This window comes from Hyposmocoma kahamanoa, unplaced genomic scaffold, assembly GCF_003589595.1.
Source record: "Hyposmocoma kahamanoa isolate Upper Pololo Valley unplaced genomic scaffold, ASM358959v1 93, whole genome shotgun sequence".
In the NCBI taxonomy this organism is placed as follows: domain Eukaryota; kingdom Metazoa; phylum Arthropoda; class Insecta; order Lepidoptera; family Cosmopterigidae; genus Hyposmocoma; species Hyposmocoma kahamanoa.
Genome location: NW_020654810.1, coordinates 6041797 through 6055100, shown reverse-complemented (window position 1 = coordinate 6055100; position 13304 = coordinate 6041797). Strand labels below are relative to the sequence as shown.

At 38.4% G+C, this 13304-nt stretch overlaps 1 protein-coding gene across 1 annotated transcript in view; it reads right to left on the bottom strand.

Annotated features, from left to right (window-relative positions):
- The window catches only part of LOC113237259 (integrin alpha-PS3-like), a 47768-nt gene that overhangs the window by 20971 nt on the left and 13493 nt on the right, over positions 1 to 13304 (bottom strand). The window contains exons 2-7 of the mRNA XM_026473646.1: positions 10664 to 10779; positions 5494 to 5561; positions 4877 to 4928; positions 3469 to 3612; positions 1037 to 1120; positions 856 to 933 (exon numbers count right to left, since the gene is read on the bottom strand). Coding sequence (XP_026329431.1) covers positions 856 to 933; positions 1037 to 1120; positions 3469 to 3612; positions 4877 to 4928; positions 5494 to 5561; positions 10664 to 10700 — 463 coding nt within the window. The 5' untranslated portion in view covers positions 10701 to 10779. The remainder of the gene's footprint in view (positions 1 to 855; positions 934 to 1036; positions 1121 to 3468; positions 3613 to 4876; positions 4929 to 5493; positions 5562 to 10663; positions 10780 to 13304) is intronic.

The following is a 13304-nucleotide window of genomic DNA, read 5'->3' as shown; positions in this document are numbered from 1 at the left end:
AAATATAAATAGTTCAGCAAGTCTCCGGTAGATGGTGTTAGCACCGAGTTAGAACGAGCCATTAATGTGTTAACACTGGATAATAAGTATTATATGAGTGAGTTAATTGAGATGCAGTCCAGCAGGGTAACGGTTTGTTTAAAAAAAACCAACTGAAAAATAATCATAAACTAAAGACAGTGCACCTTTTACATAGACAATTAAATCAACCCTTTCTCTTAACTAAGCCGTGTCGTCATTTTACAATTGTTATGGTCACTATTCGTCGATCGATATTAATTAGTAACATATTCGTCACCGATACTACTTACAAAGCAACGCCATCTAGCGGCAAGGCTACTATTACTATCTAGTACCGTTTATGTGAACTTGAGGTGTGGCTGGTGATGGTAGATGGAGCCGCAAATATAAGCTAATATCGATTATAATTTTTAAATTTAAAAAAAATGTTTAATGAATGACACTATATTGGACCACCATGATATTCATATATTTTTGTGAAATTACTCCATTAGTATGTTATTAATACAAAGATCCCTAAGAAAAAATTCATTCAATCCAGCTGGATTCGAACCAACGTCTTCCGAACGAAACGAAAACGGAAAACGGAATCGGAACGAAATAGCGGAGCTTACGAAGTTTTCTATGTACTTGTTGCCGCTCTTTATTTTTGGTTTTTAAATACTTTTTTGCCGTAGCGCCATCTGTGAGAAATCTATTTCTTCACTTAATATCGGTTATTTTGTATTGTAACGACACCGAAAAATCGAAGAGCGTGCCAGTTTAGCGTGTCATCGCGCAATGGGCGCTGCGGGCCTGGGTGTGGATTCAGAATCTTACAATAATTCAGCTTACCAAAATTAAACTGAGAGTCCTTTAGCGTTATTTTGATCAGTGCGGGATTGTCGAGCGTCTTATAAAACATAGCTCGGCCTGAAAAGTTAAGACATATGACATTAAACATATTTGAAAAGTATAGTACTCTTTACTACTTTACTTTCCATAAAATAAGACACCGAGCAAAATAGAGACGTACCATTAGCCATTGCGGGTCCACCAACTATAACTTTGCCCTCATCTGCAATGTGAACGCTCCATCCAAAAGAATCCATTTCTTCTTCTGTAATGACAAGGAGAATAAAAAATTTAATTAAAATTAAAAATCATGCAGCCCTCAAATACGTCATTCGCCGGACCTTAGCCACAGTTAACGTGCTCTGTACTATTTGTTATATGTACTACTGTCTATTTCCCTTACAACTCCGCCACCAATGAGGAGATTTGTTAGTTGACTTAGAGTCGGCGGCTCAACGGTGGCAACCGTTAGTCGTGCGGAGCGCGAGGGAAATGAGCGTGCCTACAGCACCGGTACCTATCTGGAAAATAGGGAGGGTGCTGTACGTGCGTCCGGGGCGGCTTACCTAATGCACTAGAAAGCTAGTGCAGTTCTCTGTAAGGACAGAGAACCGGATGTAGTCCGTGCAAACGTGCTGATCCATGGATCAACCATGGTTCTTGATAATTTTTGTAATAAAATTTAATATAACTTTCGTAGTAGTAACTAAACGCTCGTCACATTACGTAGACCGGGGGTTCTATTTTGAACCAATCAACTAACACCACAAACATGTTATAATATCCCGTACCACATATTTAACTAACTTTTCTACGAACTAACAAATGTCAAAAAGGCCGTTCACTTTTGAATTGTACTTTCATAATAAAATACCACTATTTACCGATTAATGGCACGACTCCTGTAAACCAGTGACCTATTGCCAATATATTACAGTCAACTTAAATCGTTTTTAATTTTACGAGCTTGACGAAATCCTTTACATTTCTACTTGAGTCTAGGGGTCTGGCGGCTACAGATAGTAATATTATTTAGCAGACAGTTTTAGATTAGAAAATTAGTTAGTACTTAATGTAACTTAATTATTGAAAATAATTAACTACAACAGAATAATCGATACCTCCAATGAACACTACGCCAACTTAATTTTTTGGTCATTTTCTGTTATTTTTATAAACAGCCGTATTTATTTATGAATTTCGTGAAACACCAATGAAACAAAAAACAAAATTTAAAAAAAAAGGAAAAAATGAAATTTTTTTGTGAAAATAAAAAATAAAGAAACAAAATTAAAACAGAACAACTCCAAAAATTAAGTTGGCGTAGAGTCCATTGGAGGTATCAAGATATATGTAATTGGAAAGAGGGTTGTCTTCCTAAGGTAAGTCCTTTAGAATAAGTATAGATTTGTATATCGGTGGAGAAGTAAATAAATAAAAATAAACTCTGCAGACTTATCGAGTCGATCAGTCATTAGGAAATAAAAATATTCATTTTATGACTGGGATACCTACACTAACTGGAAGAAGACCTGACGATCTTTAAACACCTGAACAGGTGTTCATCAAACGTAGATAACAACGATACCGATTAAATTAATCTTTAAATAATAAAAGAAACCGCTTTGTAATCGTTCCATCCGTTCGGAAGTTACTTTGCTACATACAATCATTACAGGTACACAACAAAGCTTTCAGACTTATAACTTCCCTCTTTTTGCAGCAGGGATTATAAAATAGTGTATCATGCAAAATTAGAAAATAGTCCTTCGTTGTGATTAAAATGAACACAACTTCTATATAAAAAGAAACCGACATCAAAAGTTCGTGGAGTTACTTCTATTTGCTAAGTTTTATTAAAATCGGTTAATACGCGAAACCGGATTCATCCCCTAGTTTGCCACCCTTGGAGGTGGAACATTTTCTTCAAATTTAAATGTGACCAATACGGAGGTATCTCCTTTCCAACAAAAAAGAATCATCAAAATTAGTTCACAAATGAGTAGTCACGTATCACGTAACATACAAAAAAAAAATTCAGTTGAACCGTGCGTGTCATAATTGTTGCCATTTCCATGTAGGAAGCGAAAGAACACACGTGGTTGTGTTAGCATCAGCCTTTTCACCAGACACCCGCTTTTTATTTTGCAAATCTAAAGTATCAAAAACAGAAAACCCGTTCAAAACCCTCGTTTCATACAAATTTATCTCTACGCGGTATATCTTATTATAATTATAGATACGTAAAAGATATGAAATGTATTATATACGTTGTAAAATAATATAACCGAGAGGACAAACAAAAGAAAATGGGAACCGTAATTAATTAATATATTTTGTTTAACGATTCCAAGACATTGTATTTATTGAAATTATTAAACAATAGGCCGCATTCACAGGCTGTAACAAAAAAATGTAATGGCAATCATTATTTTTACGTGTTTTCAAACGACATTTAATCAGACCTTTTTGTTATTTGTGTAATTCTGACATCGAATACCGGAGTCCATAAAGCACAGGGTAACATTGCTATGAGTAAAGAATAGCTATTTTTTGTTGATTGCTTGCTTTGTGTCACGAAATGTTAATGACTTATTCATTGTTATTTCTTACCAATTGAGATATTGTCGTCTTTTCCCGCGTGGTACAACAGGTTGGCGTATTTCCTTTTCTCCTCAAAAGTGACAGATGATACCTTCACAAACTCGGTGGACTCGTTCTTAAGGTTTAACATGAAGCAGCGGCCGAACGTTCCCCCTGTAAAATATATCTACAATCATGCCTGCCTCTGGTAAGAAACATTAGCGTGCATCCACATTTGTGACATTTCAACTTTTGTGACCGTAACAGATACTCGTGACTCGTGACAAAATCCCACGTGTGTACGGTTTTTGCGAACGGTTTTTGTCACGCGGACAAATGACACGACCTAATGTCACGCAGCGATCCCCGCGTCGGGATATTTGAGACGACATGTACATAGGAATGACATGACATAACTATGTATAACAATCGCGAAAACCTAAGAACTCGATACGACATGTACATTTTGCCGTGTCAAGAACGTCAACTCAATTTTAGCAAGTGTGGAAGGTGATATTTGTACTGTCTCGCTCCGATACTTGGAAGGGTCTTAAGCCTCGATTACTAAACTCACACTATCATAATTTTAAACACTATGAAATCTTGATAACGATTGGTCGTAGTTTCTAATTTAAAAAATGTGACAATTCTTGACTTGAAGCTACTCGCCTATCTATAACAGTTTCAGTGCCACACAGAGTTTTAAATCGCAAAGATCTGGGGCACTGCCACTGCGCCCTCCACTCAGAGACGTAAGTTGACAAGTCCCATGTGCCTGTACTTTCACCAGCACCATTGCCCTTAAAAACCGGAACACAGTAATGTTGACATTACTGCTTGGTGGCAGAAATAGGTAACGTGGCAGTACTACCCTGGACGACCTCTTTCACAAGGAGCTCTACTGCTATTAAGTTCAATATCTATTATTGCAAGTTGCGACGTTTTGATTTTATATTGAAATTCATCAATTTGCTGACTTCTAGCCGCAATTGTCAAAAGACTTCGTCGTCTTTTGACAATTGTGGTTCACGCGAACGGGAACGAGTCATACTGAAATCCCCAGTGCCGTATCAAGCAGCACGACATTCTGCATTTGTGATGAAAACGAGACGCACATAAATTGTTATTATTATTATTACTGCTACGGTAATGGCAAGCGGAAACCGGCGGATTGAAAGGAGAGCATCCAAGATGATTTTATTTCCGCTAGCGCACATTGCCAGCCGCTGGAACTCCCCGAATGCTGGAAAGCTGGATCCCGGTGCATGCCGGTGGATTCCGTCTCCCGCCGCGGTATCCTCTACCGAGCTCTCAATACCGCAGAGATAATTGCGCCGCGATGTACCGAGGTCGTCTTAGAGCTTAGAAATTAAGACCTGATTTCAATTGAAATAGAATAGCATATTTTGATAAATGTGTCGGCTCGGTATTAACTCACCGCTAGTCTTTAAAGGGTCGCCGGATTTATGAGTGTAACGAGGAGCACAGGCCTGTGAAAAAGAAGCAACGTGAAAAAGATAAAAATGAACATATTAGAATAGTTTATTGCATTCATGTAATTTTAAAATTTTATAATGCTTATTTTGTTAGCAAATCAAACATATTGCGTGGATACAGTTCGCATTATGACGAACCTTAGTGGTTTAAAATGCGACTACAAGCATTATTGTGTGTTGTTTTGTATGGTAAATAATTAACAATAAAAAAGAAAATTGTAAACAATTTATGAAAAAAAAATGTGTATGGAGAAGCAAAAAACATATTTGTAATATTATTTTGAAGGTTATCATGGTCGGAACTCTTTTTTATAATGATTTATTCAAACAACACATTTTTTTAAGATCCAGTATTGTTAGTAAACTTACAAATATAGCTTAAAGACTAGGTTACTGGTAATAACAATAAATATAAGTTTCACAAAAATTTAATTATAAAAAGTGGCAGCCGACTCCTAGATCTCTCACCCGCATCCAGACCCAATAGTCTCTTGTGAAACTATTCCATTAATAGTCTCACAAGAGACTATTATTCTACATTATAAATTAAAGTGCTTACCAAAACAAAGTCAGATCCCACCCGTACAGTCGCACCTAGCCAAAAATCTACGGACTCCCCGCCTTCGACTGCAAAAAAAACAAGTCAGTTTTATAGGTTTAGATTTTAGACAAACTAAATCATTGAGCTCCGAAGAACTTGATATTCTAAACGTATAGCGGTATCAACAGGGAGGAGGGTGACAGACGAAGTAAGACACCAAATGTTTCATGTTAGTAATTCAGACAATTTTTTTAAATTAAAAAAAATGCGAAGTTAAGGACATTGTGTTATGCTGGCTTCCCACGGCCCGCACCACGCGAACTCGCGCCAGTGCGCCGTGGGAAGAGTGTCGCCTGTGTCGGCGAGAGCATATATTGACGAGAGCTCATCCGTATAAATCGGTGCGGCACGACGCGGTCCGTGATATCACAGGCCGCGGGGAGCCACCTTTAGCTATTTATTTTCAAAAAATAATAATTGCAAACATTTTTAACGACTTCTACCATTCCCAGTAACGAAATGCAATGAATGTAAAAAAAACACTAAACGCTAGGCCAGACTGTCTGACTGAGAGACTGATAGAGTCATTGACATTGTTCTCCTAGAAGGAGTCGAGGTGGGTCAAAATGATACTGTCTAGACAGTCTAGAATTTATTTCTTTTTAAATTTGAAACTATAAAATAAATAAATAAATAAAATTGTTTATTCAGTAACATAATGTACAGAGAAAACTAAAGACTACTTATGCGATTTAATGTAAAAATAGCACATGTACCTGAACTAGGAAATTCCTGTATTTCAGGTAAAAAGTACTACTAATTATAAAACGTGGATACTATTAATATTATAAATACTTTTTAGGAGAATCTTATGAAATAAAATTAAACAATTAAACAATAAATTGCCAGTCAAGAAAAAAATTTACACTTATACAAGACAAAACTTATTTTACGATAATAAATAAATTCTCTGTATCCTCATAGGACATATTTTGAAGAGCTTCTTGGAGAATTTTCTTTACCTTGAAGCAACAGAAATTATAAATGGAATATTTGGCGTTTAATTTATTCTACAAAAATGGTCCAAGAAACACAAACAATCTTGAAATAAAAGTATGTTTTGATGATATAATTTTGGGGCAGACAATATCTTTTCGTCTTTTATTAGTGTTTTCAGGAATATATGGGAGCAATACGTGCTGTTTGAGACTGTGGACTTAATAAATAATTGCCTTACAGTTAATACTTTACATGACTTATACAGAAGGTCAGTGGGGTAACGGAAAGGGCGGTAGGTAGAAACCTTTAGGACAGCTCGCTGGGGTCTTTCAATGATTAGTAAAGTAGTTTTAGCTATACCACCCCATGATGTAATGCAGTAAGTAATTAATGATTGGCATAATGCATAATAAACTTGCCTGATTATTTTAAAATCAGCAGAAACGCGTAGTTTTATAAACACAAACATTAACTTACGGAGTCGGGCGCTTAGTGCTTCGATATGGTGTTTATATGATAGGTTATCATCTAATATAACACCTAAATACTTTATCTTGTTAGTAATAGCAATGTCTGGACATTTACACAGGTTGTTAGTAGGTTCAAAACAATGGTGAGCATATAGTTTAGGGTTAGATATAAATGACTTTGATTTCCGCATATGGAATTGCATAAAACAAGTTTTATCCGTATTCAGTGTTAGCAAATGATGTTGGAGCCAGTTATTTACAGTATTGAATCCACGCTGTGCATAGTCGTATACCTCCATGTCAGAATTTGCAGAAAAGAGTAGAATAGTATCATCAGCATAGGATATGATCTTTCCACCTTGTAAATCTAGGTTACAAAGGTCATTAATGTAAATCAGAAAAAGTGTTGGTCCTAAAATACTTCCTTGAGGAATTCCAAATGAAGTGCACTTCAGATCAGAACTGTGAATGTCACCTATTTTAACACATTGGGATCGGTCCTCCAGGTAGTTTTCGAGTAATTTAAGCTGTATGCCCCTTATACCAAGCGATTCAAGCTTCTGTAACAGCACAGGGATGTAAACTGTATCAAAAGCCTTCGCTAGGTCTAGAAAAAAATGATGTATGGGAGTCGTGGTGGATGGGTTCGGTGAGTACCAGAAAACTCCGAAACCTTCGAAAAATCGACTGCATCAGGAAGGACCCCAGCTACCTGGCCACTATCGGTACGTTCGTCAAACTAAAATGAAGCGGCTCGAAAAATAATGCACCGATCGCGCTGCAATGGCACTTCGTCGTATTTATTGCCCCATAATACGAATCTGTGGTTAAAATTTTGATTTCGTATTTTTCCAATATGGCCGCCGTACATTTTCCAACATCCAAGACCTTGTTCTCTTAGAACGAATCGAGGTTTTTTTTTATTATATCGAGTGACGGGACGAACTAGTCGTGCGCCTGATGGTAAGCTACACGCCTGTCCATAACAATTGCAGTGTCCTCAGAGATTTAAATCGCAAAGATCTGAGGGGCACTGCCACTGCGCCCGTCACCCTAAGACATAAGTTGATATGTCCCATGTGCCTGTAATTTCACCAGCACCCTTGCGCTTCAAAACCGGAACACAGTAATGCTGCCATTACTGCTTGGTGGCAGAAATAGCTAAGCAGTACGAAACAAAAAGACAAATATCAACTGACGAAGTATTTTCTACATTTAAAGTCACAAACTTCACACACAGCCCTCGCGGGCCATCTTGGCGGCCCGGCGCAACATCGACGTCCGAGTCGTCGACTCGGATGTCGACCTGGTCTCTGGGATATACAGCCCAGCCAAAGTGTCAGAAATGGGTAAATATGTCTAAAGGACCCTGGTCAGGTTCTATCGGGACCAAAAAATTTCCAATATGGTGAACCCAAGATGGCCGCCATATAAAATATATTTAAAAATAAGACTTGACCCAATGAAACCCGACCATTTCTGAAACAAGCAGAATTTTTTAGTAGCAGTAGAGCTCCCTGTGAAAGAGATCGTCACAGGAAGTACTAATGTGAACATTACTGCGCATAGGTTTCGAAGGGTAAGGCTGCAGATGCTTTATAGGCACATGGGACTTGTCAACTTTTATCCCAGTGTGTCGGGCGCAGTGTCAGAGCCGATCACTGACCGAGAGATCTTTGTGATTTAAAGCTCTGAGTGGCACTGCAACTGTTAGGGACAGGCGCGTCCTGCGTGTCCCGTCACGTAGTATTATAAAAAAAATAATCAAAAACTACAACTAGCAAACAGTCACAAATCTAACACACAGACTTCGCGGGCCGTATATAACATATTATTGTGTAGATAACTCGATTCACTGATATGTAGGTTCTCCCAGAAGAAATAGAAATCGTTTAAAGTAATTGACAGGAATAGTTGCCGAAAGTGTTAAGTGAGTACGAATAAAATCGGATATCTTGGAATTGTGCTCCGCATCAAGCAGGAGCCTGCCCGGTGAAAGCGTCAGACGGACCGAAAGACGGATAGAAGGACCCGCTAAGATGACCGCTATACAAAACTGACTTTACCGAAACTTCGCAACTATTGATGATATTGTACGAGTGGTTTCTTCTGAAGTAATTAGGGATACGACTTGACGCGATCGTACCAACTACCTGGTCGCCTTTCCAAATAAACCTTACTAAAAATAACCAGTGAAACAAAAAGCACAATTACCAACTGACGAAATCTTTTCTACATTTAAAGTCACAAGCAGCACTCCCTCCACTCGTGGGTTGCTTTTAGGTTATACCAGTTACCCTGCTCCCTATTACCCAATGGAACTTAATAAAAAAAAACCTGAAACAAAAACTATAACTAGTAAACAGTGAAAGTCTACACACAGCCCTCCAGCCAGCTCAACGCGCAACATACTAGGTATGCCATTTAGGTAATTGTACTCCCAGAAGGAACATAGATCGTTTATAACGATTTACGGGAACAGAGGTCGAAAGGGTTGTAAGTACAAGAAAAACCGGAAATCTTGGACTAGTGCTCCGCATCAGGTAGGACAGAGGCTGCTCGCTCAAGCGTCGGAGATCGGTACATCGCCCTCAAACAAAAGTAGTCAGAGACTTTCAGTAAAAAGTAGTTAGGATCGACCGGAACCAAAAATTTTCTAATTCTAATATATTACACAGAAATAAATTATTTTATTGATTTAATGGCAAATTCAAATTCAAATTCAAATTCAAGATGGCCGCCATAAACAACTGACTTTTCTGAATCTTCGCAGCTGTCAATGATATACGAGTGGTTTCTTCTGAGATATAGACTTGACGCGATCATACCAAATACCACCATAAGTAACTAAACTGGAGCAGTCAGTAACTCTGCACCCTCCCACCTAAACTCAACCAAAGAAATTTCCCTACTGAAATATAAATTCCAATTCACAAACCAGTCACAAGTCTCAAACAAAGCCCTCGCGCAACGCGCGTCATCTATTTGCAATAATAAAATTATAAAAAATTATAACTGTGTCTCGAGAGCGTAGGAACAATCTGTACTGCGGAAGCTAAGGAAGCGGAATATACACCGAAACATCTCGAGAGCTTCAATGCCTATCAGTTCAGTAAAACACTAGATTTCTATTCAGATAATATCGCGAACTGACGGCTCTAACGCCTGAAAGCATCAAACCAGGCGATGACTTTGACTCAGGATGTGGTAAGCTACGCGCCTGTCCGTAGTAGTTGCAGTGCCATTCAGAGCTTTAAATCGCAAAGATCTGAGGGGTGCTGCCATTGCGCCTGTTACCCTAAGACATAAGTTGACAAATCAAATGTGCTTGTCATTTCACCAGCACCCTTATCCTTCAAAACCGAAACGTAGTAATGCTCACATTACCGTTTGGCGGCAAAAATAGTTGACGTGAGAGTACTACTTCCTTGGACGAACTCTTTCACGGAGCTTTGCTGTTTCTAAAAATGATCTGGTTCACCTGTAATGTGGTGCGAGTGATAGGGTCGTCAGGACATCGAGGACTTTCCTGGTGCGAGCACGGAGAGTGGGTGAAAACGATGTTACAAAATGGAACGTCTATGGGGTAGACAAAAGCTTGTGAAGCCGTCTCACGATTATATGGTTGGACTTGTTAGGGTGTTCCCTGAGGGGAAAGTAGTTGGCAGCAATCACAGCGAGGGATTAAGGTGATTAGTAAAAGTATTTAAAAGCCTTACATGATTCTCGTTTCAGATCATCTGCGTCAAAAGGCATATCCGAGCAAGTGTTTTTCTCTATATTACACTTGAATACATTGCCTTTATCGTTACATTTTGGACAGCCAACTATTAGACTGAAAAGAAAAAAATATTTTTACAGTTTATTCGTTACGGACAATTTCATTAATCGGGTATTATTAATACTGGTAATTATTTATGATAATCGGTTCGCATTAATAATGCTAGAGAGCATCGGCCGAATTGATAAATTTATTAATTTGACCCGACCGTATTAATGGTGCCAGACTGCCTGTGGTCCATTTGATAAATCGAGTCTTAAGATGGCATGGATTATCATTTAGACAGGGCAGTCTGAGTAATTTCCTAATTCTCATAGGCAATAACATAACCTAGTTAAAACGCTTACAGATTATTTGTTTTGGGTGGTCATACTGACCAGGAAGTGTTAATCTTACAGCTTTTATTATATCGTCATCATCATCATTTAGCCATACGACGTCCACTGCTGGGCATAGGCTTCCTCCAAGGATGTCAACAACGATCGGTCCTGCGCTGCCCGCATCCATCGGCTTCCCCCGAGACCTTTACTAGTTCGTCGGTCCACTTGGTGGGGGTCTACCCACTGAGCGTCGTCCGGTGCGCGGTCGCCATTGAAGAACCTTTCCGCCCCAACGGCCATCGGTTCTCCTAGCTATGCGCGCCGCCCACTGCCACTTCAGCTGACCAATTCTTCGAGCTATGTCGATTACCTTAGTTCTCCTACGGATTCTGATTCTAGCACGTAGGGAAATATCGAGCATAGCTCTCTCCATTGCCCGCTGAGTGACCTTGAGCCTTCTTATGAGGTCCATAGTGAGGGACCACGTTTCTGAGCCATATGTGATCACCGACAACACACACTGGTCAAAGACTTTCGTCTTGAGACATCGAGGTAATTTGGACGCGAAGATTTTTTGTAGTTTCCCGAACTCTGCCCATCCGAGCTGGATTCGCCGAGAGATCTCTTTCTCAAAGTTAGACTTACTTAACTGGACTGTCTGTCCCAGGTATACGTAATGGTCAACAACTTCCAGTGTAGTGCTCCCAATTTTAACTGGAGCTGGTACAACATGGGCATTCGACATGATCTTCGTCTTGTCCATGTTCATCTTAAGACCCACTCTTTGAGAAACACTACTGAGATCTTCGTGCATTGTGTTCAGGTCTCCCAAGGTCTCAGCCATAAGAACTATATCATCGGCAAATCGAAGGTGTGTTAGATACCGGCCGTTGATATTGATGCCAAGTCTTTTCCAGTCCAGAAGCTTGAAAATATCCTCCAATGCAGCAGTGAACAATTTCGGAGATATCACATCTCCCTGTCTCACGCCTCGTTGCAGTTGAATAGGATTAGAGTTCTGATCCTGTAATCGGACTGACATAGTGGTGTTTTTATATGAGTACCTTTACACCTCGATATACCGCCGCCCAGGTCCCAATCGAATCAAAGGCCTTCTCATAGTCCACAAACGCTAAGCAAAATGGCCGGTTATACTCTTCGGTCTTCTGTGTATAAATAATTTTTGTAAATATAATAATTTTTGTTCAAGTATTTGTTGATTACAAGTAGTCGTAATAATAATATAGTAGAAAAATACTAGAATAAGATAATTAAGTCCTTTATGTTACTTGTTTTAAAAAATGTTGATACTTAAAAAAAATTAAGACTTTATTTTTTAATCGACTTCAAATATTGAAATTATGGTCCTTCCAATAAAATGAGCTTATTATATAACATATTTTTGTAATAGAAGATCTTATCGGTTAATTTAAATACGCGCGTTAGTATATGAACTTGCGACTGCCTTAATTAATTTTACTAGATGGTTTTCTGGTGGTAATTGATCAAATTGATGAATGCCAAGATAAAAGAAAATATTACTGCTGACAAAATATGTTAAAATCTTATTAATGAGAGGAGGTTTACTTAATGACGGCCTCGTGTGAAATTTTCGTGATTTGTTTAATTTCTCGGATTTCTAACTCTGCTACTCTGCATACTTAGATAGCATTTTAGGTGGAATAAACTAGACCACCTTCGTCCTCGAAAGCAACGAACTCATACTCCTGTAGTTGGTCATGTGACCAACTCCAGGTTTTTGTAAAGACAGCGCACTGTTAATTCTTTGCTTTTTTTGTATTACTCGTACTATATGTATGTAATTATTTGCTCACATATTCGGACGTTCGAGACAACGTGCTGAAAAAATTATCGAAATTACAGATGCTACTGATAATAGATACTATAAAACTGAAAAAAAAAACGAAACGTTACTAAACGTTATAACAAAAGAGTTATAGAATATTTTTATAATATTGCTAAGGTCATAATAATTTTCGTCCCTTTGTTTTCAAAATCGATCAGAATCGAGAACAGTGTTGCCTAACGTATACATCACTAAATGTTAAATTTGGCCAAAGAAATGTACAAGCGGCCGTACCACGAAACTGAATACATTATACAAAAGTGCGTTTATTCGATATTCATGGCGTATTAACAAGGGATCTTTTTTTTTTTTTTTTTTTTAATATATAATAGACACACGCTTGGCCACAATCTCACCTGATGTTAAGCGACGATGTGACCGACGATGGGACG